The 21,763-nt window shown below is 54.5% G+C and overlaps 4 protein-coding genes across 13 annotated transcripts in view; 3 read left to right on the top strand and 1 right to left on the bottom strand.

The window, feature by feature from the left end:
* RETREG2 (reticulophagy regulator family member 2) lies at nucleotides 1-5,926 on the bottom strand. Its single transcript, XM_004262696.4, has 9 exons — nucleotides 5,102-5,926; nucleotides 4,711-4,817; nucleotides 3,959-3,989; nucleotides 3,463-3,598; nucleotides 2,972-3,056; nucleotides 2,525-2,668; nucleotides 2,269-2,363; nucleotides 1,979-2,114; nucleotides 1-1,726 (listed from the first exon to the last, which is right to left on the bottom strand). The coding sequence occupies exons 1-9, from the start codon at nucleotides 5,380-5,382 to the stop codon at nucleotides 1,113-1,115; spliced, it is 1,629 nt and encodes a 542-aa protein (XP_004262744.1). The 5' UTR covers nucleotides 5,383-5,926; the 3' UTR covers nucleotides 1-1,112.
* A 1,126-nt stretch (nucleotides 5,927-7,052) lies between these two features.
* Nucleotides 7,053-11,870, top strand: CNPPD1 (cyclin Pas1/PHO80 domain containing 1). Its single transcript, XM_004262697.4, has 9 exons — nucleotides 7,053-7,071; nucleotides 7,174-7,261; nucleotides 7,705-7,813; nucleotides 8,370-8,451; nucleotides 8,616-8,736; nucleotides 8,822-8,950; nucleotides 9,876-9,937; nucleotides 10,305-10,422; nucleotides 10,657-11,870. Exons 2-9 carry the CDS (start codon nucleotides 7,193-7,195, stop codon nucleotides 11,200-11,202), a joined length of 1,236 nt encoding a protein of 411 aa, XP_004262745.1. The 5' UTR covers nucleotides 7,053-7,071; nucleotides 7,174-7,192; the 3' UTR covers nucleotides 11,203-11,870.
* A 140-nt stretch (nucleotides 11,871-12,010) lies between these two features.
* SLC23A3 (solute carrier family 23 member 3) lies at nucleotides 12,011-21,224 on the top strand. Of its 6 annotated transcripts, none has more exons than XM_049712610.1 (12): nucleotides 12,011-13,755; nucleotides 13,883-14,040; nucleotides 14,153-14,274; nucleotides 14,463-14,536; nucleotides 14,863-15,044; nucleotides 15,368-15,491; nucleotides 15,647-15,755; nucleotides 16,922-17,175; nucleotides 17,672-17,777; nucleotides 18,203-18,370; nucleotides 19,387-19,482; nucleotides 19,932-21,223. In XM_049712610.1, exons 1-12 carry the CDS (start codon nucleotides 13,591-13,593, stop codon nucleotides 20,222-20,224), a joined length of 1,851 nt encoding a protein of 616 aa, XP_049568567.1. In that variant the 5' UTR covers nucleotides 12,011-13,590; the 3' UTR covers nucleotides 20,225-21,223. The 6 variants fall into 6 exon arrangements, with proteins under 6 accessions (XP_049568567.1, XP_049568565.1, XP_049568566.1 ...); XM_049712608.1 differs by having other exon boundaries at nucleotides 12,011-13,024; nucleotides 13,123-13,755; nucleotides 14,153-14,250; ... (1 more) ...; nucleotides 15,368-15,755; nucleotides 19,932-21,222; XM_049712609.1 differs by having other exon boundaries at nucleotides 14,153-14,250; nucleotides 19,932-21,222.
* Nucleotides 21,225-21,288: 64 nt separating this feature from the next.
* Nucleotides 21,289-21,763, top strand: part of NHEJ1 (non-homologous end joining factor 1) — a 76,863-nt gene continuing 76,388 nt past the window's right edge. For 4 of the 5 annotated variants that reach the window (XM_049712616.1, XM_033427400.2, XM_033427396.2 and 1 more), the window contains exon 1: nucleotides 21,289-21,448. The gene's annotated coding sequence lies outside the window, so the exon portion shown is untranslated. The remainder of the gene's footprint in view (nucleotides 21,449-21,763) is intronic. The other variant, XM_004262702.3, reaches the window with a different exon arrangement.

Raw genomic sequence — 21,763 nt, 5'->3', positions numbered from 1 at the left:
TTTCCTCCTGCATACAATTTATTTGGACGTGCTAAATCTCACCAAGTATATCACAGCATCAGAGACCACGGCTAAGGGCAGGTTACTTACGTCTGTCAGGGTAAATCCTTGCTTCTTGCCTTGTTTTGCACGAAGGTAAATAAACAGCCAGGAGCGAGGTGGGGGACAATGAAATAAGGGCAGAGCACAGAGTGAGGGCGATAGCTCACAGTGAGGCAGGCAGGCAGGCAGCAGCAGTTCTAGCCATCAATACTTTATTGTTCCAGTCAACACCTGCACAGATGTTACTGTCCAATTCCTGACCCTAGTAGGGGGTCCCACCACACTTGGACCATGGCCCAGAGAAGCAGGTCTCCTTATTCCTCCCTAAGATAGTAAGAAAGCCCCTCGCCCCACAAGACAGAGCTCCTGCTCACTAACGTAGTGCTGGCGCATGTGCTGTGGGATCCCTGCTCCCATCCTGCATTGGGAAAGGCTGGGATGAACCAGGGCAAGGGTGCAGTGGAGGATACACGGGCTACAGCGACTAAGTGCATAACTACTGACCTGACCCACCACCCCAGGCTTCGTCTGCACCTCCCAGACAGAAGCCTCCCTAAAGCTTTGCCGGGGCCTGCTGGGAAGGAGGAGCTGGCAAAGAGTGGGGATTGAGCTGCTAAGGACAGGACACAGCAGGGAAATAAAGCAGAGAGGAGCGTGGCACAGGAGAGAAAAATGATAAAGTGCCTGAACTAAACAACCAAGTGGGACACGAGGACAGAGCAGCACAGGTCCCTGAGGATAGGAGGAAAAAGAAAGGGACAGACCACCAGGGCTTGGGGCATCGTGGAATGAGACTAGAGTTGAGGCAGGGAAGCAAGTGGGAAGGACTCTTCTAGCCCTGTTCACATCCACTAACCCAAATGTAAAATTATTTACAAGCTTAAAACCAATCCCAGGTACTGTACCAGGCCCAGGACAGCAGGCAGGCAGGCAGGCAGAGGGCGGACTGGCTCCATCTGATAGCCAGCTTCCCCACATATTGCTCCTCCCCAGGGCAGTAGGGAAAGGAGGAAACAGTGACATCCCTAGCCAAGAAGCCCTACTGTGCCTGCAACTCCTTCCCCTGGGGTTCATGGCTCTGCCATGGCCTGAGCCTCTTGGGCTGACTGTACCAGAGACGGGGTATTGGGCCCTAGCGGGGGAGCATCAGCGGGCTCTGGGAATGTCTCTGGCCCCAACCCCAGCTCTGCATTCAGCTGCTCCAGCTCCCCCTGATCCAGCAATTCGAAGTCCTCAGTGGTGAGTGCCTCTTCTTCCTCGGGGGCAGGCAGGGGCTGGGGTGAGTCCTGGGGAAGAGGCGGGAGTACTGAGGGGGTAGGGGCCGGGTCATTTTCAGCAAGGCAAAGTAGGGGTGACAGGGCGCTAGGTGGAGTGATGAGATCACCACTCACTGCCTCTGGGCTCGGTGTCTCCACTGGTCCTCCAGGGGAGAGCATCACTCCATCTGTGGGAGACCCCGCCCCATTGAAGTGCGTGTTCACAAAGTGAAGGGGGGATGAGAGCCGAAGCAAGGTTTCCTTGGATGCCACATCTTCTTCCTCCTCCAAGTCCAAGTCTTGCCTTGAGAGGGCCTGAGGGGAGCCCAGCAGGTCTTCGGGAGGGCCCAGGTCTGTCTCCTCTCCCTCCCCCAGCTCCCGACTCAGGGCCTCCTCTGGCTCACTTGGCAGGCTCTGCTGGTCCAAATCTGGGCAGAAAACAAAGGGCCAGGAATGGGCCTGCTGTGCTGAGCAGCTGCAACAGGCCAATCGGCTCGAGGTTGAGAACTCAAGACATGGAAGGCTGGGCCAGGCCTTAGGCATTAAGGTCTTTCAGGAGTTTGGAGTAGAACTAGAGGATCAGCTCCCCACAGAAAACACTTATGGGGGCAACTGCCAGAGAGCACAGCCAGCATCCCACGACAGGGAACAGGAAGCTTGGAGGGGACAAAGGACCATACCCTCCGACACGTCAGTTAGTTGTGGAGTCGTCGCCCGGGATACGGAGAAGCCACCACTTTCCAAAATAGAAGCCTCCTCATCTGACAGCTCTGAGTCTGTAATGGCCAAAGCCAGGGCTGTTTTCTTCACATCCACCTGCAGGAGAACCAGGATGAATGTCACAGGCAAGGGGCTAAGAGAGCCCACTTTCCAGGAGCATCCCTGCCCCACCACCAACCCCCACCCCGTGGAGAGGTGGCTGCTCTAAAGCAGAGCAATTCTCCCCCAGCCCACCTCCCTTGGACCTCACCACTGGGGAGAAGCCAGCCAGTTCTGCCTCGCTCTCACTCTCTGTCTCCGCCAGTGGCTCATCACCTCCGGGGGGTGCATTCTTCCCCTGCCGCTCTAGAGAACCAAGAACAGCTGGGCAGTGACCAAGCAGCAACAGTGGTGGGGGACAAACACTGCCAAAGGTATGGAAAGTATCTAAATCCCAGGGCATTTCACAAGCTACAAGCCAAGGTCCTCCCCCATTCCCCCCCTTCTGGGGCATGGGATCCCCTTACTCCTCTTGTCGTGTTTGTGATGCAGGGCATCAGCTTCCGCCTTCATGCTGTAGTCCAGCTGCATGAGCAGGGGCTCCAGACGAGTGTACATCCTCTGGATCAGCTCATGATAAACCACCAGGGGCCACAGCAGGATGCTCAGCACTGGGGGTTAGAGTGTCCACTCAGAGATCCCTAAGCCTATTTCCCAAGGGCCCTCATTCAACTGATGCTTAAACAGAAAAGGCTGAAGGAAGACAAAGTCCCTTCCTGAGGCTGTTCCAACTTCTTCCCACATCCACTGCCCTCTCCAGATGACTATTCCACTGTTACTAATACTACAGCATCCCCTGGAGGTCTCTGTAAATGGGTAACTGGGCAGACAGTGTACCATCCACCCCTGGGTCAGTCCATGGAAAGAAAACAAAGACAGGGCTTTGGAAAGGGGAGAGGTCAGACCCTACTCACAGACAATGTAGGAAATCATAATCCCCGGAACATAGTGTCCCAGCACAGCCAGCACAGCACAGCCAGAGCAGACGCGAGCACAGAACTGCAGAGGAGAGCACAGGATCTAAGAACTGTAGGCTGAGGTATGCGCTCCACTTATCTGGGTAAGAAATATTACTGCTCAGCTGGTGGAAGGAAGCGTATGCCCTCTAGGAATGCGGTGATCCAGTTTAGTCAAGTGGATGCCCAGGACCACCAACTAGGAAGTTTGCAACAAACATTACCAAACACCTATAATTCAAACTGGTCTCTCTCGGCAAGAAACCGTGTCAGAACGGCAGAAGCTTATTCTGCCTCCTGTACCAGACTACTAGCTGTAAATCTTGCCTCAAGAAGGCACCAGGCCTTATCCTTCAGTCTCCAGCTGGGGAGTTCGAGTCACTCCTCCCCACCCCCGCCTCTATTTCTCCACAGCATAGAGAACTGTTGTGTGATGTGGGGGAGGTTACCTGAGCTGGATTCTGCCTCTTGTACTGCAGCAGCTCCTGCAGGTGAATCTGGAAGGTGAGCCAGCTCTCAGCCAGGTATCTGCACAACTCGGGCACACTCAGCAGGTGCGGCCGGGCGCCTGACCCCGCACCCTCACTGGGGAGACATGACACGACCCCTGGAGGCCTCAGACACCAGCTTCCTAGGCACTCAAATCCCTCTGAGAATGTCAATGAGCTCTTTAGTCTAAGGAAGTGGACAACCCCACCTCCCAGAGGGAGGCCGTCTGGGTCCTGGGGAACAAAGCCCAGAGCTCCCAACCCTTTGCCCTGAAAGGAGCAGGCACACGAACACCGGCGCAAGAACCTGGGACCAAGCTTGTTACCAGTGCATTCACTATGCTGGGACCTGTGCCTGCAGAAGCTGCAGTACTGCTATGCACTGTGGCGGTGAGACACTGGCACCAAAGCAAGACAGGGATTGGGCATTTGTCTTCAAGGGGTGGCCTGCACTCACCTGTCAGAGTGTGGCTCCTCTGGGGATGATGCTTTAGAGAAAGGAGGAAAACAAGTTATTGAGGTGTAGAGCTCTGGGAAACACTCCCTAAGCCAGAAACAGCTGCCCTTCCTCTGCAGTCCCAGAGTGCTTTTTTGAAATGCCATTTGCAGGCAGTATTACATTGTTGTCATTTGTATGTCTGTCTCCTTCTTTAGACTTTACCTTTTTCCACAATGGGAACGACATCTGATTCACGTTTACACCCCAAACAACTCACACACAGTCTGGCACCTAGTTACTCCAACATGTCAATTAAGTGAGTATGTAGACAACAAAAAACACAGGGAGAGCTAACGCTCCTATAGTTCCTATCATATATGAAGCCCTACCACAGGCACATAAAGTGAGTTCACTTCTTTATTCTCCACCTCCTTACGAAATAAGTTTTACAGTCCCTGTTTTATAGTTGAGGAAACAGGCAAACGCAAATCGGAGATCAAGTGACTCTTCCAAGGTCACATACAGGGTAAATGGGAGAGCAGGCAATGGAACCCAGGCCATCTGGCTGCAGAGTCCGCAGTCTTAACTACTACACACAATAACATTAATTTTGAGAAAGGGGAAATTATATTTCCCATCTGGGGAAGCAGTTGTGCTCTGGGAGGCAGGTGGCCTGCTGTACGCTCTCCTCACCATTCAACCCAGCCAGGTGAGTCAGGCACAAAGCAAGTGCTCAACGGGGCTTGCTGAATGAATGAACTAACACTCACCTGAGATGTCAGGGAGGAAGCGAGGCTGCCAGAGATCCAACAGAAAATAGGCCAAAAGTGAGATGCTGAGTAGGAAGAAGGGCCGTAGGGAGGAAGAAGACAGCAACCTTAGGGAGAGACAGGCAGCTCAGCGGTGAGTGGGTGAGAGAGGCTCCCACATCCATCGCAAAGGCGGAAAAGCGCCCACTGATGGGGGAATGGGAACCTCCAGGCCTAACTCGACACCCGAAGACAGAGAAATGGGGCAACCCAGGCGGACGACGACCTTTAAAAAACAGCTGATGGGTCAGTCCCCCAGGACAAGCATCTTCCCCAGAAAGAGGAATCCGGGCTCTCCCGCCCCCGCTCTACCGCGCAGCCCGGCCCCGCCCCCCTCCTCCGCGGCCCTTACCAGAAGAGGCCGTTGAGCGCGGCCGCCGTGATCAGGCTGTGCAGCGGCTTCTCCCACACCAGCAGCCGCTGCGCTGCCGCCAGCACTGCCTCCCAGCCGCGGAGCCGCAGCCACAGAGCCGTGGCCAGGCGTCCCACCGCCTCGGCCGTGGCAGCCTCCTCCTCCGCCTCGCCGGTGGCCTCACCCATGCCTAGGCTCAGGCCCAGGCCGAGGCTCAGGCCCAGCCCCGAGCCCCCACCTGCGCCGGTGTTACCAGCGCCACCGCCACCGCCACTCGCCATGGCCCCGCCGCAGCCGCCGCCCAAGCCCGCGAGGAGCCAGGGCTGCGCGGCCGCCGCCGGGGGCGCGTCAGGCGGAAGGGGGCGCACGCAGCGGAGAAGGCCGCTGAGGCCGCGGACGGGCGTCACGTGACGGCGGAGCGACGACTCCGTCACGTGACATGCCCTAACCGCCGAGCTAGGGCGGCTGGAGCCTGCGCGCAGGAGGTTGCCGGTGACCCTGCTCCTACGCAGGTTCGTGTTTTGGCTGCGCCGAGCGGTGTCTGCCTCTTTCGGACGGAAGGACGGAAATCTCCGCCTTTACCCACCCCAGCCAATTTTCTTCTCCCTGTGTAGTCAGGGCGGCTAGGAAGGCTGGTCTTGGCCCGGTATTTCTGGCGTGATGCGGCCGACAGGGTCAGGGAGTGGGCTTCAGATGCCCAGTATACCCCGAGAGACCTGCTTCTGCTCTGGTAGGGCGGCGACCGTTCCTTTACGCAACACTCGACGGTACTAGTCCTCCCAGTTCCCTCTCCTCAGCGAATAAACAAACAGCAGCGCCTGACTCGACAGACTCAAAAACAGCTCCAGCTATTAAGAGAAGTAGTTACCTTCCCATCTTTCTGTAAACTCTCCCGCCTTTACGCATGGAAAACTCCTTCCAGTCCCTTGCTTAAGCAAGAGATTGGGGTCTGGGGGTGAGTTTAAAAATAAAACCCTGTTTAGGTGCTGTTTACTCTTTGGGGGGCATGTTAACACCATTTGTTTTTGTTTTTTGCGGTACGCGGGCCTTTCACTGTTGTGGCCTCTCCCGTTGCGGAGCACAGGCTCCGGACGCGCAGGCTCAGCGGTCATGGCTCACGGGCCCAGCTGCTCCGCGGCACGTGGGATCTTCCCGGACCGGGGCACGAACCCGTGTCCCCTGCATCGGCAGGCGGACTCTCAACCACTCCCCCACCAGGGAAGCCAACACCATTTGTTGAGGCGTAAAATATAACAAGCGTTTTGTGTTTCCTTGAGATCACTTAATCTCTGCAATAATCCTACAGAATTCGTGTTTAATTAGGTCTAAAATTCCAAGCTGTACAAAAGGAAGATGTACAGCCAAAATTGCTCTTGCCTTTTGTACACAATTCACTACTGTTAAATTTTTGTGTACTCTTCCTGACGCTTTTTTATGTATATTATTCTGTGTGTGCGTATTATCTCCTCTTTAAAAAAACAACTGCTAGAAACTCCCTGTCCTGAGTCTTTGTTTTATTTACATCGGTATGAAAAGTTCAGCCGGGCTCGTTCATCCTCACTGCGCCATGGTCCCCTAAGAATTGTTCCGATTTCTCAGACGAGGGCACGCTGGGGCTCAGCGATACCAGGAATAATAGCCCGGCTCCTTCCCGGCGGTCGGGGCGGGCGGCTCGGGCCAGAGGGAGGCAGGAAGTCTCGGGCGCTGACTGGCCAGCGGCGCCCCCGCGGCCTCTAAACGCAGGGCAGACGCGCGGCGCGGCAAAGGCACAACACGCGCCTCGAAGCCGGGTCTTCTCTCCTGGGTGAGGTGGACGTCCTGGCCCTTGAGCTTCACTCCCCGAGTCCGGAGCCCAGATCCCGGGGCTGGGAGCCCGGAGCCCCGCCCGGAGCGGAACAGGAAGAGGCTCCCGCCTGCCCGGCCCCGCCTGCCGCCTCTGGCCAGTGGTGCGGGTTGCTCCACCGGCGAGGGTGGGGGCCAGCTTGAGGGAGGCCGGCGGGCAGGTGGACAGGCATTCAGGGGCGGTTCCGCGGTTCCCTTACAATTCGTTTCCTTTCCTTCCACCTTCGCAGGGCGGCGGCTGGCGGCGCGATGGACCTGGCCGGGCTCCTGCTGGACGAAGAAGGCACATTCTCCCTCACCGGCTTCCAGGACTTCACGGTGAGCGTGCGGCCCGCCCCCTCCCCGCGCTTGGAGCCGGGACTCCGGGCGCTCCCGTCGGGGCCCGAGCGGGGCCGCGATCTCGCCTGATGGCTCTGCCGGGGAACCAGGCGGTAGTGGCTCTAACCGTGCCTACTCGAGGCCCTGGCTGCTTGGGCCCCGGGGGGTCAGCCGCGGGGTACAGGACTATGGAGTAGGAGGTGGCCAGCCGGGGCCTTTCTCAGAGAACTTCTCCTCCAGAGCCCTCAGCGAAGAGGATTCCACCCCCTGTGGACAGACTGCTATTGGCAAACAGTCCGGAGAATGCGGGGCTGGGTGGGGCATGGGCCGCGCTAGTGGTGAGGCAGGCCTCTCGTCCGGCACCCCCCTTCCAGCCGGGATCCACGATCTCCATCATATCCTTCCCTGCCCTTCGCTCTCCACCACCCTCCTGCCCTGTTCAGTTCCTCCCAGGACACCAGAAGCTGAGTGCTCGGATCCGAAGGAGACTCTACTATGGCTGGGACTGGGAAGCTGATTGTAGCTTGGAGGAGCTCTCCAGCCCTGTGGCAGGTTAGACAGTGTTGTGCGAATGGGCCAACGAGAAGCCTGAAAATGGGGTTGTCAGTGGTCACCAAAATGACTCTAGGTGTACCCTGGGAACTGCACTGTCTCTTCATAGCTGGTGCATTTGATTGGTGTAAGCACTAGGTTTGTGTTTCACTTTTTTTTAAAAGCCTAGATGAGGAGGAGACATGGCTATTTTACAAGTCTATATCATTCTTTTTTTTTTTTTCTATATCATTCTTGATTTGTATACCAGAAACTTTAAATTTTCCGAGGATACATGTCATATATTTCCGAAACAACGCATGTGTACCTTTTCAAATGAATTAGAGTAAAGAACAAATCTAGATAATTTCAGGTGACAGGGAAGTAAGCCTTCCTCCTGGAAGGAGCTGAAATTCAAACCTGGAATGGGCTTTTCGTCTCAGTGTGGGAGAATTCGATGTCTATTTTTTATTATGGTTCTGCCCCCAAGGCCTCAGATAATACAGTTTTGGGTGATAACAGTGGGGACAACTTTGGAGGAGTTGTTTGCTCACTGTTTTCCTTCTGCCCCCTGCAGACATCGCTGTGGAACTGCTCCAGAAGGCAGCCCCCAGTCCTATTCGCAGGCTTCAGAAGAAATATGTAGCCCATGTGTCCCGGTGAGCCTGCAATTGAGAGAGATGGAGTGAGAGTGTTTCGGCCCTAGAGAGAGGGGAACGGTTATCTCTAAGGAGAAGTTGTAAAGATACAGGGATGAGCATCATAAGACTTACAAGAGCTGAAAGACCCTTGGGTTTAATTACTAATCCTTTTCACCACCCAGGGAGGCATGCATTTCCCCGTGTGCTATGATGCTAGCTCTGGTGTACATTGAGCGGCTCCGGCATCGAAACCCAGACTACCTACAGCATGTGTCATCGTCTGACTTGTTCCTGATCTCCATGGTAAGATGCCCTCTTCCCTTCATCTCTCTGGTGAGCCGGGAGCCCGGTGTGAGCTCTACTGACACCACCTCTGGTTCCTCTGCAGATGGTGGCCAGTAAGTACCTCTATGATGAAGGGGAGGAGGAGGAAGTCTTCAGTGATGAATGGGGAGCTGCTGGGGGTGTGGCCGTGCCCACTCTCAATGCCCTGGAGAGGGGTTTCCTGAGTGCCATGGTGAGTAACTATTCTCTCTCGCTCTGTTTTCCTGGCCCATCTTTATATTCCTTTCATCCTTTGTCTTTTATCTCCCAGCTTTCTGCTGTCTCTTCATTTCTCTTTTTGCTTGTCCTCCCTGTGCCTTCCCTTGTTACTGTCTTCCCTTCTAGCTTTTCTGGAATAAGCACACCCTTTGGAGGTTCCTGGCATGGTGAAGCCAGAAATGGAGCATCCCTCATCACCAATCCTCCAGGCACCACAGGGGACACTCTGGGCCAGAGCTTATCTTACTGTGCTCTGATTATTTGCTCCCTATGAGTATGGACCATCCTCAAGAATACTTTTTCCCCTTGCTTTTAATGGAGGCTGCAATATGAAACCAGATATGTGGTGACTAAGTAAGTTAATACGTAAAAGCTTTTGGAACAGGACTTCTCTGGTGGTGCAGTGGTTAAGAATCCACCTGCCAGTGCAGGGGACACGGGTTCGAGCCCTGGTCCAGGAAGATCCCACGTGCCACAGAGCAGCTAAGCCCGTGTGCCACACCTACTGAGCCTGCGCTCTAGAGCCCATGAACCACAACTACTGAGCCCGCGTGCCACAACTACTGAAGCCCGCGTGCCCAGAGCCCATGCTCCGCAACAGAGAAGCCACCGCAGTGAGAAGCCCACGCATTGCCACGAAGAGTAGCCCCTGCTCGCCACAACTAGAGAAAGCCCATGCGCGGCAATGAAGACCTAATGCAGCCAAAAATAAATAAATAAATACATATTAAAAAAATAAAATAAAATAAAAACTTTTGGAACAGTATCTGGCACACAGTAAGAGCCAAGTGTTACCCGTAGCAGTGGTTGTACTTGCTCCTCTGGGTCTGGTTATTAATTGACTGTGACTGTGGCTCATATCCAAGCCTGGTTCGACGCTCTTCTCTTCCTACCCACAGGATTGGCGTCTCTACACTGACCCTCGGGAGATCTTTGAGGTGCTGAGCTGGCTGGAGAGCTGGTAGGTTCCAGGATTTAGGAAGAGGTCGAGGGATTTGGGGGGAGGCCTCAGGCATAGGAGCTAAACAGAGATGAGGGTGTGTGTAACTGGGGGAGAGAGAAGACGGGAAAAAGAATCGCCCAAGGTAGTGGTTCCCAAAGCTGTCTGCGGTCCTCTTTGTAATAACCTTTGGGAGGGTGGGAGAAGCTTATTTAAAATACAGATCTTTGTCTCATTCTCAGTTTCTGGATCAACGGGTAGTCTAGGAATCTGTACATTTAACAAGTTCCCTAGTGTTTTCTGGCGGGTCCCCAGGGGAAAGAGCGTGCCAGTGGGCCAGCTGCAGGAGGGTTGCAGACGCTCTCTGTCTTTTCTCCTCTTTGTGCAGCGTGGCTGAGCAGCAGGGCCGCCGGCGGGGCTGGTACACCTACACAGACCTGTGTGTGCTGCTGGAGCAGCCTGCCTGGCAGCTGGCCCTGGGCTCCCTCTGCCAGTGGCTGGCAAAGGTGAGGAGGGGTCAGGAAGGATAGGGAGCTTGAGCCGGCTGCGGTGTAGGGTGGGATGATGGAAAGCAAATACGGAAAGGCTCAGGAGATGAGGTTTGGGAGTAGAAGGTGATAGAGAGCTCTCACTTGAGTCCAGGTGTCCAGAAATAAGGGGTGGGCGTGTTAAGGACAGTGAGAAGCGGGTTTGGGGGAAGGGGATCTGGGCACTGACCTTTCTTAATCCCTCTCCTGCAGGTGTCCTGCCTGTTAGCTATGGCATATGTGAGCAGTGTGGCCCTGGCTGTGGCATCGATGGCCGTAATACACCAGTCCTTGGGGCAGTCCTGTAGCTCCCCACCTGGCCCCCCAGACCTTGGACTGGCCTCCAGGTGCCTTTCGGAACCCTGCATACCTGCTTCGGTGCCACGGTGCCTGCCTTCTCCTGTTAACGTCTCCAGCTGCCTGGAAGTCGACGTAGGGCCGCGTCCACTCTGGGGCAGCCTTCTGGCCTCACGGGCACCGCCACCATTGCCTCCCCCGGCTGCTCCGGCTCCTCTCGCTCTTCTCCACAGCTGCCCCCTTTGCCAGAAGCTCCAGAAGGACTCCCCAGCCTGCCGTACCTGCCACCACCCCAACCATACCGTCCCCACTGGGCCCCCCAGCCCCCGGTACCACTCCCACGGCCTGGCTCCCCCCTGGCCTTGGAGCCCGACGCCCCCGCTGCTCCCACAGCCCCAGCAGTGTTCCCTCTTCGGCATCATGGAACTGGCCCGCCTTAAGTCTTTCATTTTTCCAGGCTAGGTAGGGTTCTGAGGAACGCATTAAGAGGATTTGGGAGTCCCTGAGAACCTGGAGGAGCAAAGCGTGATCTGGGTTCTTGGCTGGTCCCCTGTCCTCCTGAGTGATGGAGCTTAAGGGCGTTGTGGGGCAGAAGGACTGAAGGTCACTTGCTCTTCCGTCCCTCAGTGGCTGGCTGATTGGCCAGGGCAGTGGTGGTGCCAGGAGAAGCTTCAGCTCAGCGACCAGGGGCGTGTCACAGGTGGACAGGGGAGGAGCCCCTGTCCCTCCATTTCCCCTGGGCTCTTTTAGACTTTTGAGTTTCCTAGGATGGGGGAAGGGAGGGAGGAAACATTGGCCATGGTCTATGTGATGTCCCTGATGCAGGAGAGGCAGGGACTGACAGGGCCACCCATGGTGGGAGCTGCTGCGGGCAGGCGGGGTGAGGGGGGAAACCCTCTCCTCACCCGTCCCTGGGACTTAGTCTAGAAGAGCCAGGGACTGCTGGGACCTGCAACCTGGCCCTTTCGTCTTCCACCCTTCTCTTCTTAGTCTCCCGCTCCTGGGCTTCCTTCTCTTCTGGTTCCTCTCCCGGGTGTTCTCTTCACAGGCCTCTCTGGCCACTGCTTTGTATCTGGGTTTTTCACGCTTTTTGTAGAACCAAGATTTCAATAAACAATTTCAGTCGCGTGGCTTGGACTCTTCCTTCTGCAGCAGCCCTCGAAGAACTCTCCTCCCCATATCTACCTTCTCAGCCTCCCTACTCCCTGATGCTATCATCTTGCAACTCATTCTCTCAGCCCCATTCCAGAACTTCCCTGTTGTTTGATGGCCATAGGCTCCCATATCAAGCTTCTCCCTCATCCCTGCTCCCGGCACCCTGGGGCCTCAAGCACTGCTCGACTTGGATGCAGTGGGGCCCAGAAGGTGACTGCCACGCCAGGGGGTCGTAGCCCTGTCTGTCACAAGTTCTGATTGAGCACCGTCTTTGTGGATCCCTAAGCACTTCTCGTGGAGAGAGGCCAAGCCAAGTATCCAGCGGAGCCCCGTGAGCTTGAGGGCAAGCCCAAGGGCACCTTATCTCTCCTGACATCCTTTCTGGTCTGACACGTGGTCGCCTTTCCGTGTCGTCATTATTAAAGAGAAGACCAAGGCTGGGTTATCACTGGAAGAAGGAAAACCGAGCAGCCAGCTGGACTAAGGTTATCTGGGACCATGGAAGAAGATCCTCAGCAGGGGTGGTGCTGCTACCTAGGGTGCATCTTGGAAATTTATGGGGCTTTTTGTTTGTTTTTTGGCCGCACCGTGTGGCATGTGGGATCTCAGTTCCCCGACTAGGGATGGAGCCCATGCCCACTGCAGTAGAAGCATAGAGTCCTAACCATTGGACCACCGGGGAAGTCCCTATGGGACATTTTTTGATTGACAAAAATTTGAAGGGAAGGAACTCGCTGGCATGTAGTCGCCCTGTACAGGATGCTACACGTCCTGAAATGCTCAGGAACCCCACCTCTTATTATGAAGAATTCCTGAGACAATTTTTGAACCACCGGATGTACGTCACGTATATGAAAAGCCTGTTTGTCTGAGCCTAGAATTATGCAGTGTTTTACATGTAAACACAGAACAGATTTTGCACATTTGGAAAAAGACTCAGTTTGCTAGGAATGCACCTCTGTGTAAATTAAAACTATGCTTTGTTCATCACTTTACCAAGAACTTGTTCACTATTTTGGAACATCAGGTCACTAACGGCAGCAGTGCCTGTGGTACATGTGTCATCAGGAAAGCACCGATATCAGTTGGCATTGCAGTTGTCACATCCACGTTGATTCCACATATGGGGGTGGGCACTGGACTACTTCATTGTCTTCTGGTTTAGTTGGGCCCAAGCTTTCACACACTGAAAGGATAAATTACTTGTATTTCTCCTTTATATTAGAGTGAGGACATTATACGGAGTTGTGGTCACTGTTGTCGTACATGATGTAGGGATGTTTCCTTTTGAGGTAGTCCACGGGGCTGGACGCTAATAGGGTTGAGAACTGCAGTGTAATCTGATGGTTCCAAATGGCAGTGGTGAGGAGGGAATACAGTCTGTAAAATCTCCCCAGCCTATTTTAGAGGCTTCCTCCCCACCACTCCTATCCCGGGACAGGGGCTCTAGGTGGAGATTCTTGGGGGGAGGGGTCCAGAACTTGGCTCCCCGGTTAATGGGTGACGGAATTTGTGCAAGAGCTGGGCAAAGGTGAAAGGGCCGTGTCCTGCCCCAAATCCCTCATCCCTTCGCTCTGCTTCATTGACACTCCCGCCCCCTGCCCGCTCCAGGCAGCTAACTTCACACAAACTCTGACCTCTTACTCTCCCTCCTTAACTCCAGGGCAGGCAAGACAAGACGAAAGGCAGGGCAGCATGAGCCGATCACCCCCCAACGCCATACAACTCCGATCCGTGGGCTCCCAGGGTACCATGGCTTCCCTGCCGCAGCCGTCTGCTGTCCAAAATCCCTCCTCTCACTCTTGGGCCTCTGTGTGTGGGTCTCCTCCCTGGGGCCTCAGCTGTCTTCTGGCTCTGCAGGTAGGAGCAGAGGTGCAGGAGCTGGTGCTGGCTGAAGGGGGTGTTTGGAGGGAGGAGGAGTGGCATGAGAAACCCTCTGGAAGTAGGTATTTCTGCCTATTTCTGAAGACTGTTCCTCTGCCTGCAGCATATCTTGGTCCTGGCTTCTCTGCTCTGCGCCTCCCACCTGCTCCTGCTTCAATGTCTCCCTGCAGGAGGACTCTCTTCCTCCCCTGCCCAGCTCCTGGCCTCCAGCCTCTTTTCATGTGGCGTGTCTACAGCCCTGCAAACTTGGATGGGCAGCAGGTGAGGGGAACTCCCTGGAGAGAAGGGAACAGGGTCCCAGCGCGTAGGAGAGGCTCGGGGAGGCTTTCAGCTGCCCCGTGTTTCCAGACCTCCTGGGCTGCTGTTCCTACAGGCTGCCTCTTATCCAGGCTCCATCCTTAGAGTTTCTTATCCCTGGTCTGGTGCTGACCAGTCAGAAGCTACCTCTGACCACCCGGACACCTGGAAACTGTGAGCACAGAGCAAGGGCACAGGGTGAGGGTGAGGTTGGGTGCTCACCCGAGCACACAGTTGTAAGTGGGTGCAGGATTGAGATGGGGCAATGATGGGAGGGTTAGGCACCATGGGGTGCTGGAGCTGTGTCAGGCACCAGCCAGAACTGTAGAGCAATGGGTCTCCAACCTGTTTATCTCTCTCCTCTCCACGTCCCCAACTTCTCCCAGCCTCCCTTGTGCTGCGCCTGTGTGGGGGACCTGGCTGCCACGGCCTGGAACTCTGGAACACTTCTCTCCGAGAAGTGAGTACGTGGGGATGCGGAGGAGGAAAGCTAAGAGTGGTGCCCGACTGGGGAGGCTCTTGTTTCCACTTTACAGGGACTGAGGGGCTCTAGGGCAAAGAGTTGGGTGGGGGGAACCTCTCCTGGAATTTTTTTTTTCCACACCACGTGGCTTGCGGGATCTCAGTTCCCCGACCAGGGATTGAACCCGGGCCACGGCAGTGAAAGCCCGGAATCCTAACCACTAGGCCACCAGAGAACTCCCTGGAATTAGTGAAGATGTCCAGGCTGAGGTCATCTCAATTGAGCAGAATGTTTTCTCTTTGTCCACTTCTCCACTCCACCAGGTGTCTGGGGCCGTGGTGGTCTCCGGGCTGCTGCAGGTCATGCTGGGGCTGTTCGGGGGTCCTGGCCACTTGTTCCCCCACTGTGGGCCCCTGGTGCTGGCCCCCAGCCTAGTTGTGGCAGGGCTCTCGGCCCACAGGGAGGTAGCCCTGTTCTGCTCTGCTCACTGGGGCCTGGCATCGCTGTACGTAAGTCCTGAGAGGCGTGGTGCCCCGTGGGGTGTGTGGGAGCGGGGGAGGGCAGAGGTGCTGGCTCCACCAGGTTTAGCTGCCATCTTGAAAGGGACAACACTTTGTGGATCTGGAATCCAGGACTTTTGCTGGATTCATTTGTTCACCCTGACTTTCACCTTGTCTCCCACTGACCCCCAAGGTGCCCTCCTTCCCCCTCCATGGGGGGCTTTCTTCTCCGGGACCCCCTTTTATGGTATTCTGCTACTCCCACCTCCACTGCCCCACCTCAGGATGACTGCTTCCTCTTGCTCGTAAAGCTCCTTCCCTCTCCTAGGCTTATCCTGCTCATGGTGGTCTGTTCTCAGCACCTGGGCGCCCGCCTGTTCCCGCCTCACCCCTGGAGGCGAGCTTCAACCTCTTCAACCCACACTCACATCCCTGTCTTCAGGCTCCTCTCGGTATGTGGAGGTCTGGGCAGGGGCAGTTGAAGTTAGAAGGGCTGGCACGGAATGCTCGCTCGGCCCCCTACCTTTTGGTTTCTGTCTACCCCTCCAAGGCTAGCTTGAAAAGTTCTGGGGGAGGGGTTCTTTTCCGTCTCAGTCTTGTCCCTCAGGTGCTGATCCCAGTAGCTTGTGTGTGGATCATCTCTGCCCTTCTGGGTCTCAGCATCACCCCCTGGGAGCTGTCCGCCGAGGCACCGTGGTTTTGGCTGCCTCACCCAGGTAGGTTTTCTCCTCCTCCATCTTCTTACTCAAATAAAGGTGTCTCTTTCTTTGGACTCTGAGTTAATGAAATTAGCTGTACGGATTCTCAAAACACACAAGGGAGAGAAATTGCCAGTCTGGGGGCAATGCCAGCCGCCCACCACAGGTGTCTTTGTTACTGTTTAGAGACATCTGTAAGCCCCACCACTGCGTGTTGATACTCCTTAACCAATTTACACATTTATGTTACTTACTCCCACAGACATTTGAGTTGGTGACCTGTGCACAAAGATTGCTTTTGAGGAGGCATTGTATATGAAATTTGCTCTCTCATCAATTTAATAGTGATAGGGGACATGGTGATAGGGGACATGGTGATAGGGGACATGGTGATAAACGTGATAGGGGACACGGTGATAAACATGACAGACACGGTACCTGCACTCATGAAGCCTATAATCTGTTGGGGAATACAGATACTAATTAAATAGTCACCCAAGTAAATGTAAAATTGCACGCGGTAAATTAAAAAGGGCGGGTACCTTGTGTGATGAAAGTTCGTAATGGGGAATCTGACTTTATTGGAGAGTTCAGGAAAGGCACTCTTTTTTTTAATGTTTTTATTTATTTAATTTTTAATTAAAAAATTTTTTGGCTGCACTGTGTGGCTTGTGGGATCTTAGCTCCCCGACCAGGGATTGAACGTGGGCCCTCGCAGTGAGAGCATGGAACCCTAACCACTGGACCACCAGAGAATTCCCAGGAAAGGCGTTCTTGAGGAAGTGATCACTGAGCTGAGATGTGAGAGATGAGTAGGAGCTTATTGGGTAAAGGCAAGAGCGAGGAGCATTCTAGGTGGAGAGAACAGCATATGCAAAGGCCCTCTAGTGGCCAGCAACACAAGTACAAGGGCCTGAAACGAGGCCAGCGTACCTGGAGTGAAAGAAGTGAGGCAGAGTGTGGTGGGAGATGAGGCTAGAGAGCTGGGTAGGGGCCAGACCAAAGAGGGCCTTGCAGACCACAGTAAAGGCATGGGTCTTCACCCTGAGTGTGATGCTTTTGTCCCAAGACATTATCTTCAGAGACAATGGGGCCTTTAGGGTTCTTGTGTCATAGGCTGTCAGAGGCAGGGGGATGCTTCAGACGTGAGTCTGGCCCCAAAGCAGCTCTTTCTCCCTCCCCAGCTGAGTGGGACTGGCCCTTGCTGACACCCAGGGCTCTGGCTGCAGGCATCTCTATGGCCTTGGCAGCTTCCACCAGCTCCCTGGGCTGCTACGCCCTGTGTGGCCAGCTGCTGCATCTGCCTTCTCCACCTCCGCATGCCTGTAGCCGAGGGCTGAGCCTGGAGGGTCTGGGCAGTGTGCTGGCCGGGCTGTTGGGGAGCCCCATGGGCACTGCATCCAGCTTCCCCAACGTGGGCACGGTGAGCCTTCTCCAGGTATGTGGACGGGGGTGGGGGGAGAGGAGCCGGAGGTGCAGGAGAGGGAAGGGAACTGATTGCCAGCTGTGCCCAGCCCTCTGCCAGGCACTTCACAGCAGTGATCTCATTTAGAGAGGTACCTAGAAGTGGTAAGGGCTAGGAGTGTGAGGAAGACACTAAATCACTACTGAACTCCTTCTGTGCCTCAGGCACTGTACCAGGGCTGAGGTTCTAGAGAGAAGCAAGTCAGATGAAGTCCCTGCTGTCTTGGGGACTTCGAGAGAGAGAGGTGGACAATTTAAGAAAAAAAAGAAGAGATAATTTCCAAGAGTGATAAGTGCTATTTAGAAAACAAAGTGGCGGTGGGATAGTGGTTGAGTAAGGGAAGCCCCTTTAGGTAGAGTGCTGGGGGATGCTTCCTGGGAGAGTGACATTTGAGTTGGGATCCAAACGATGAGAAGGTGTCGGCCAGGTGAAAACCTTGAACGGTCGAGGAGGTGGCTGTGTTTTCTAGGCTGGATCTCGGCGAGTGGCCCACTTGGTGGGGCTGCTCTGCGTGGTGCTTGGGCTCTCCCCGAGGCTGGTCCAGCTCTTCACCACCATCCCACTGCCTGTGCTTGGTGAGTGGATGTATCAGCAGGACTGGTGTTGAACCAGTACCCCCCAGCAGGGCCCAACTGGTTGCTGGTGGTCAGCACCCTTTCTTTCTGAATAGCCTCCCTAATATATGGATGTACGTGTCAGCTGTCCTATTTTCTCAGCCATATCTTGGCCTCTTTTTTTTTTTTAACATCTTTATTGGGGTATAATTGCTTTACAATGGTGTGTTAGTTTCTGCTTTATAACAAAGTGAATCAGTCATACATAAACATATGTTCCCATATGTCTTCCCTCTTGCGTCTCCCTCCATCTTGGCCTCTTGACTGGCCTTCTCTGCTCCTGGGCCTCTTGGTGGTCTCCGCCCATTACAACCTGCCCTGGCCTGCAATACTCTCTGCTGTGCCAGCCCTCTCCCAACATCTTCAATTACTTCTGTATGAGACAGGTGGGGTGCTGGGGGTGACCCAGGCCGTGGTTCTGTCTACTGGATTCTCCAGCTTCCACTTGGCTGACATTGACTCTGGGCGGAATGTCTTCATTGTTGGCTTCTCCATCTTCATGGCCCTGTTGCTGCCAAGATGGTTTCGGGAAGCTCCAGTCCTACTGAGCACAGGTGGGAAGAGGGGGGATGGAAAGAGAAGTTGCTTTGCAGTGGGAAAGCAAGGGCTCAAGGCTTGAGTTTCTCTGGACTCCAGGCCCCCACACCCAGAGAAGGGCTTTGGTATAGTCCATCCATTTGTTTAGCAAATATTTATTGAATACTGTGCTAGCCCCTTGGGATACAAAGGTGACTGTAGATGTGACAGTCTAGAAAAAGAGATGAGATGTGTAGAAACATAACTAGAAAGGTTTAGATAAAGAGCTATGGTGCTCGGCGGTGAGAGAGATGGCTTCTGTTGGAGATGATCTGGGTAACTTTTATGGAGAAAGTAACATTGAGCTGGTCTTGAAGGACGGTAAGATTTAAAAACGTATTTGGTGAGAAGGTCATTCCTGGTGGAGGAACCACCATAAACAAAGACATAGAAGTAGGAAGTCATAGGGTATGTCCTGGGAGTGGCGAGTAACTTAGTTAGCTTAGCTTAGCAAATAGCAGTGGTTCTTAACTGAGGATGGTTTTGTCCCACAGAGAACATCTGGCAATGTCTGGAGACATTTTTGGTTGTTATAAGCAGGGGAGAGGTGATTGTTAGTGGCACTTAGTGGGTAGAAGGATGCTACTAAACATTCTGCAATGTACAGAACAGCCCCCTCAAACAGAAAAGTATCTAGTCCAAAATGTTAGTACTACTGAGGTTGAGGAACCCAGGCTAGAGCACAGAAGGTAAGAAATGGGAAATAAGGTTGGGGCTTTTAATACCAAACTTTCAGGAGACAGGGAGCCTGGAACTATCGAAGCATATCTGGAGGGCATGTGTATGCTCAGAAGATAGGGTGTTGAGCAGGGACCCTGTGGGAAGGGCCTGGGTGTGGGAAATAGAGAGCACAGGGACAAAGGAGGGGGGGCATGGAACAGTTCAGAAAGATCTGTCCTTGGTCCAAGACTTAGGCTTAGGTTGGAAGTATTAGGCTCCTTGGCTTTGCATAGGATCAGAGTTTCCCCTCCTGCCTGGCCCCAACCCCCTGTAGGCTGGAGCCCCTTGGATGTGTTACTACGCTCACTGCTCACAGAGCCCATCTTCCTGGCGGGACTCTTGGGCTTCCTCCTAGAGAACACCATTCCTGGTAAGTTGAGGCCAGGCCCCAGCAGACTGGGGAATGGCCAGGAAGTCATCACTTCCTGGGTTGGGCAATGGCCTGAACACCCTCTCTCTCTCTCTCTCTCTCTCTCTCTTTTTGAATTAAAAAAATATATTTTTTAAAATTTATTTTATTTTTGGCTCTGTTGGGTCTTCGTTGCTGTATGCAGGCTTTCTCTAGCTGCGGCGAGCGCGGGCTTCTTATTGTGGTGGCTTCTCTTGCTGTGGAGCACGGGCTCTAGGCGAGAGGGCTTCAGTAGTTGTGGCTCGTGGGCTCTAGAGCACAGGCTCAGTAGTTGCAGCACACAAGCTTAGTTGCTCCATGGTATGTGGGATCTTCTCGGACCAGAGCTTGAACCTGTTTCCCCTGCATTGGCAGGCGGATTCTTAACCACTGTGCCACCAGGGAAGCCCTGACCACCCTCTCTTTTGCAGGCACACAGCTTGAGCGAGGCCTAGGTCAAGGGCTGCCATCTTCTTTCACTGCCCAAGAGGTTCGGATGCCTCAGAAGTCCAGGGAGAAGCCTGCTCAAGAGTATGAGCTTCCTTTCTCCATCCAAAACCTGTGTCCCTGCATTCCCCATCCCCTCCGTTGCCTCTGCCCACTTCCCGAAGACTCTGGGAATGAAGAAGGAGTGCCCTCTGAGCCAGGAGAGACAGCCGACTTGCTGCCTGGCTTTGGGGAGCAGTGCCCTGGGTCTAGCAGAGAAGAACTTAGGTCCCAGTAATTACCAGGACTCCAGCTTCCACCTTGATTACTTTAGCCCTATCTCTCAGCTTGCTGGAGAGCCAGATCCCAGGCTCTACTTTCTCTCAGGGAGAGGATGTGTGTGTGTGTGTGTGTTTCACACGGGCCCACCTAAAGGTCTCATTTCCCAGCAGGTGTGTTTGCCTTTCCTTCTCTTAATTAGGCCCAACTGTTCCAGAGCAGGGCCATGGTTTATGGGCCATGATTGAATGATATTTTGCCTGTGAACTATCTATACTCGAACCCCAGCATTCACTAACTGATACTTATTATGCCTCCTATGTGCAAGGTCCTGGAAATACAGATATGGATAAGGCAGGGTCCCTGCCCTCTCAAACACTTATGGTTTAAAAAGACATGTAATCACCAACTAAAATCCAAAGCAGAAAGCAGTCTGCAATAAAGATCGAAACAATGCTATGGGAGCAAAGCGGAAGAAATAGTGAGTTCTGATTGGGGATAGTGGGAAAAGCTTTACATAGAAGCAGCACTGAGGCTGGCCTTAACAAGAGGATTTTTCGTTGTGGAACAGGGATGGGGAGAATTTTTTAGGCTCAAGTATTCAGCTCGAGCAAAACAGTAAGTTGTACAAGGTGCAAGATGAGTTGAAGGATGTCAAGCTTCTCTGTGGTGATGGAGCATAAATTGGGGGTGCATGGAGGGAGAAATGAGACAGGAGAGGTAAAGGATGAGGTCAGACCATGGGATTTATGCCTGGGAGACTCATCTCTTAACTCGAGTGCTGGTGGAGACCCAAAAGAGATATCTAGTGAAGTTCAATCCCCTCGTTTTATTTAAAAACAAAACAACAAAAAAGGCTGGACGCGTAGGGAAGGGAAATGACTTTGGGTTTATCAACAAATCCAAATCCGGGGTCCCCTCTCCTGCACTTCGTCCGGCATTCTTTCTACTCTGCCAGCGCGACACTGAGGGGCGGCCCTACCCCTCCACCTCTCTACCAGGGAGTCCTCCAGCCTCTCTTCTCGCTTTCCCGGCCACGGTGTCGCTCCACCTCTGACGGATCCAGTTTATCAGCTCCGTGGGCCCAGATGTCCCGCCCACATCAGGCTTGGGCTCCGCCCCAGTGTCCCAAGACCCCGCCTCCCCGTGGTTGGGGGGAAATGCCCCTACTCTAGGCCTATTCGGGTTGCGCGGGCGGGCCAGCTTGCCGCGGGGAGAGTGAGAGCTCTCGAGGCCGCTCACGGTAGGTGGGGTCGAGCTCTAATCGGGGCCAGGGCCGGGGCCGGGCGGCGAGAGATTGCTCGGACTCTGCGGGCTGGCCCTGGCAACGCGCTTCCTCCAAGAGTTTTCCTCCCAGGAGGGACCCGCGCGCGGCCGGGGTTCTGGGACAGGCCTCCGAGGGTGGGCGTGGGCGGGGCCGGGGGGCCGCGCGTGCGCAGCTTGCCTCCCGGCCGCGAGGCGGGGTTTGTGCGGGTACTCCTATGCGGGCCGCTCGGCGACACCAAGCAGCCGGTTTTCGGCTTTGTTGCCCTTTGAGGGGTCCCGAGCCGCGCCTCAT

Source organism: Orcinus orca, chromosome 7 (genome assembly GCF_937001465.1).
Source record: "Orcinus orca chromosome 7, mOrcOrc1.1, whole genome shotgun sequence".
Taxonomy (NCBI): Eukaryota; Metazoa; Chordata; class Mammalia; order Artiodactyla; family Delphinidae; genus Orcinus; species Orcinus orca.
Note: the sequence above shows the minus strand (reverse complement) of the source record. Positions and strands in the feature narration are given on the sequence as shown.

Bases quoted from the DNA above. Each gene is read 5' to 3' on its own strand.
- RETREG2 (XM_004262696.4), bottom strand. From the start codon at position 5,382: ATGGCGAGTGGCGGTGGCGGTGGCGCTGGTAACACCGGCGCAGGTGGG. The intron at 3,990-4,710 runs GTGAGTGTTAGT...CTTTCTCTAAAG, and splicing joins CTTCCTCCCTGACATCTCAG to CATCATCCCCAGAGGAGCCA. The intron at 3,599-3,958 runs GTGAGTGCAGGC...ATGTCTCCCCAG, and splicing joins GAGGAGCCACACTCTGACAG to TGAGGGTGCGGGGTCAGGCG.
- CNPPD1 (XM_004262697.4), top strand. From the start codon at position 7,193: ATGGACCTGGCCGGGCTCCTGCTGGACGAAGAAGGCACATTCTCCCTC. The intron at 7,262-7,704 runs GTGAGCGTGCGG...TGCCCTGTTCAG, and splicing joins CCGGCTTCCAGGACTTCACG to TTCCTCCCAGGACACCAGAA. The intron at 10,423-10,656 runs GTGAGGAGGGGT...CCTCTCCTGCAG, and splicing joins TCTGCCAGTGGCTGGCAAAG to GTGTCCTGCCTGTTAGCTAT.
- SLC23A3 (XM_049712608.1), top strand. From the start codon at position 13,591: ATGAGCCGATCACCCCCCAACGCCATACAACTCCGATCCGTGGGCTCC. The intron at 14,251-14,462 runs GTGAGCACAGAG...AACTTCTCCCAG, and splicing joins CACCCGGACACCTGGAAACT to CCTCCCTTGTGCTGCGCCTG. The intron at 14,537-14,862 runs GTGAGTACGTGG...CCACTCCACCAG, and splicing joins GGAACACTTCTCTCCGAGAA to GTGTCTGGGGCCGTGGTGGT.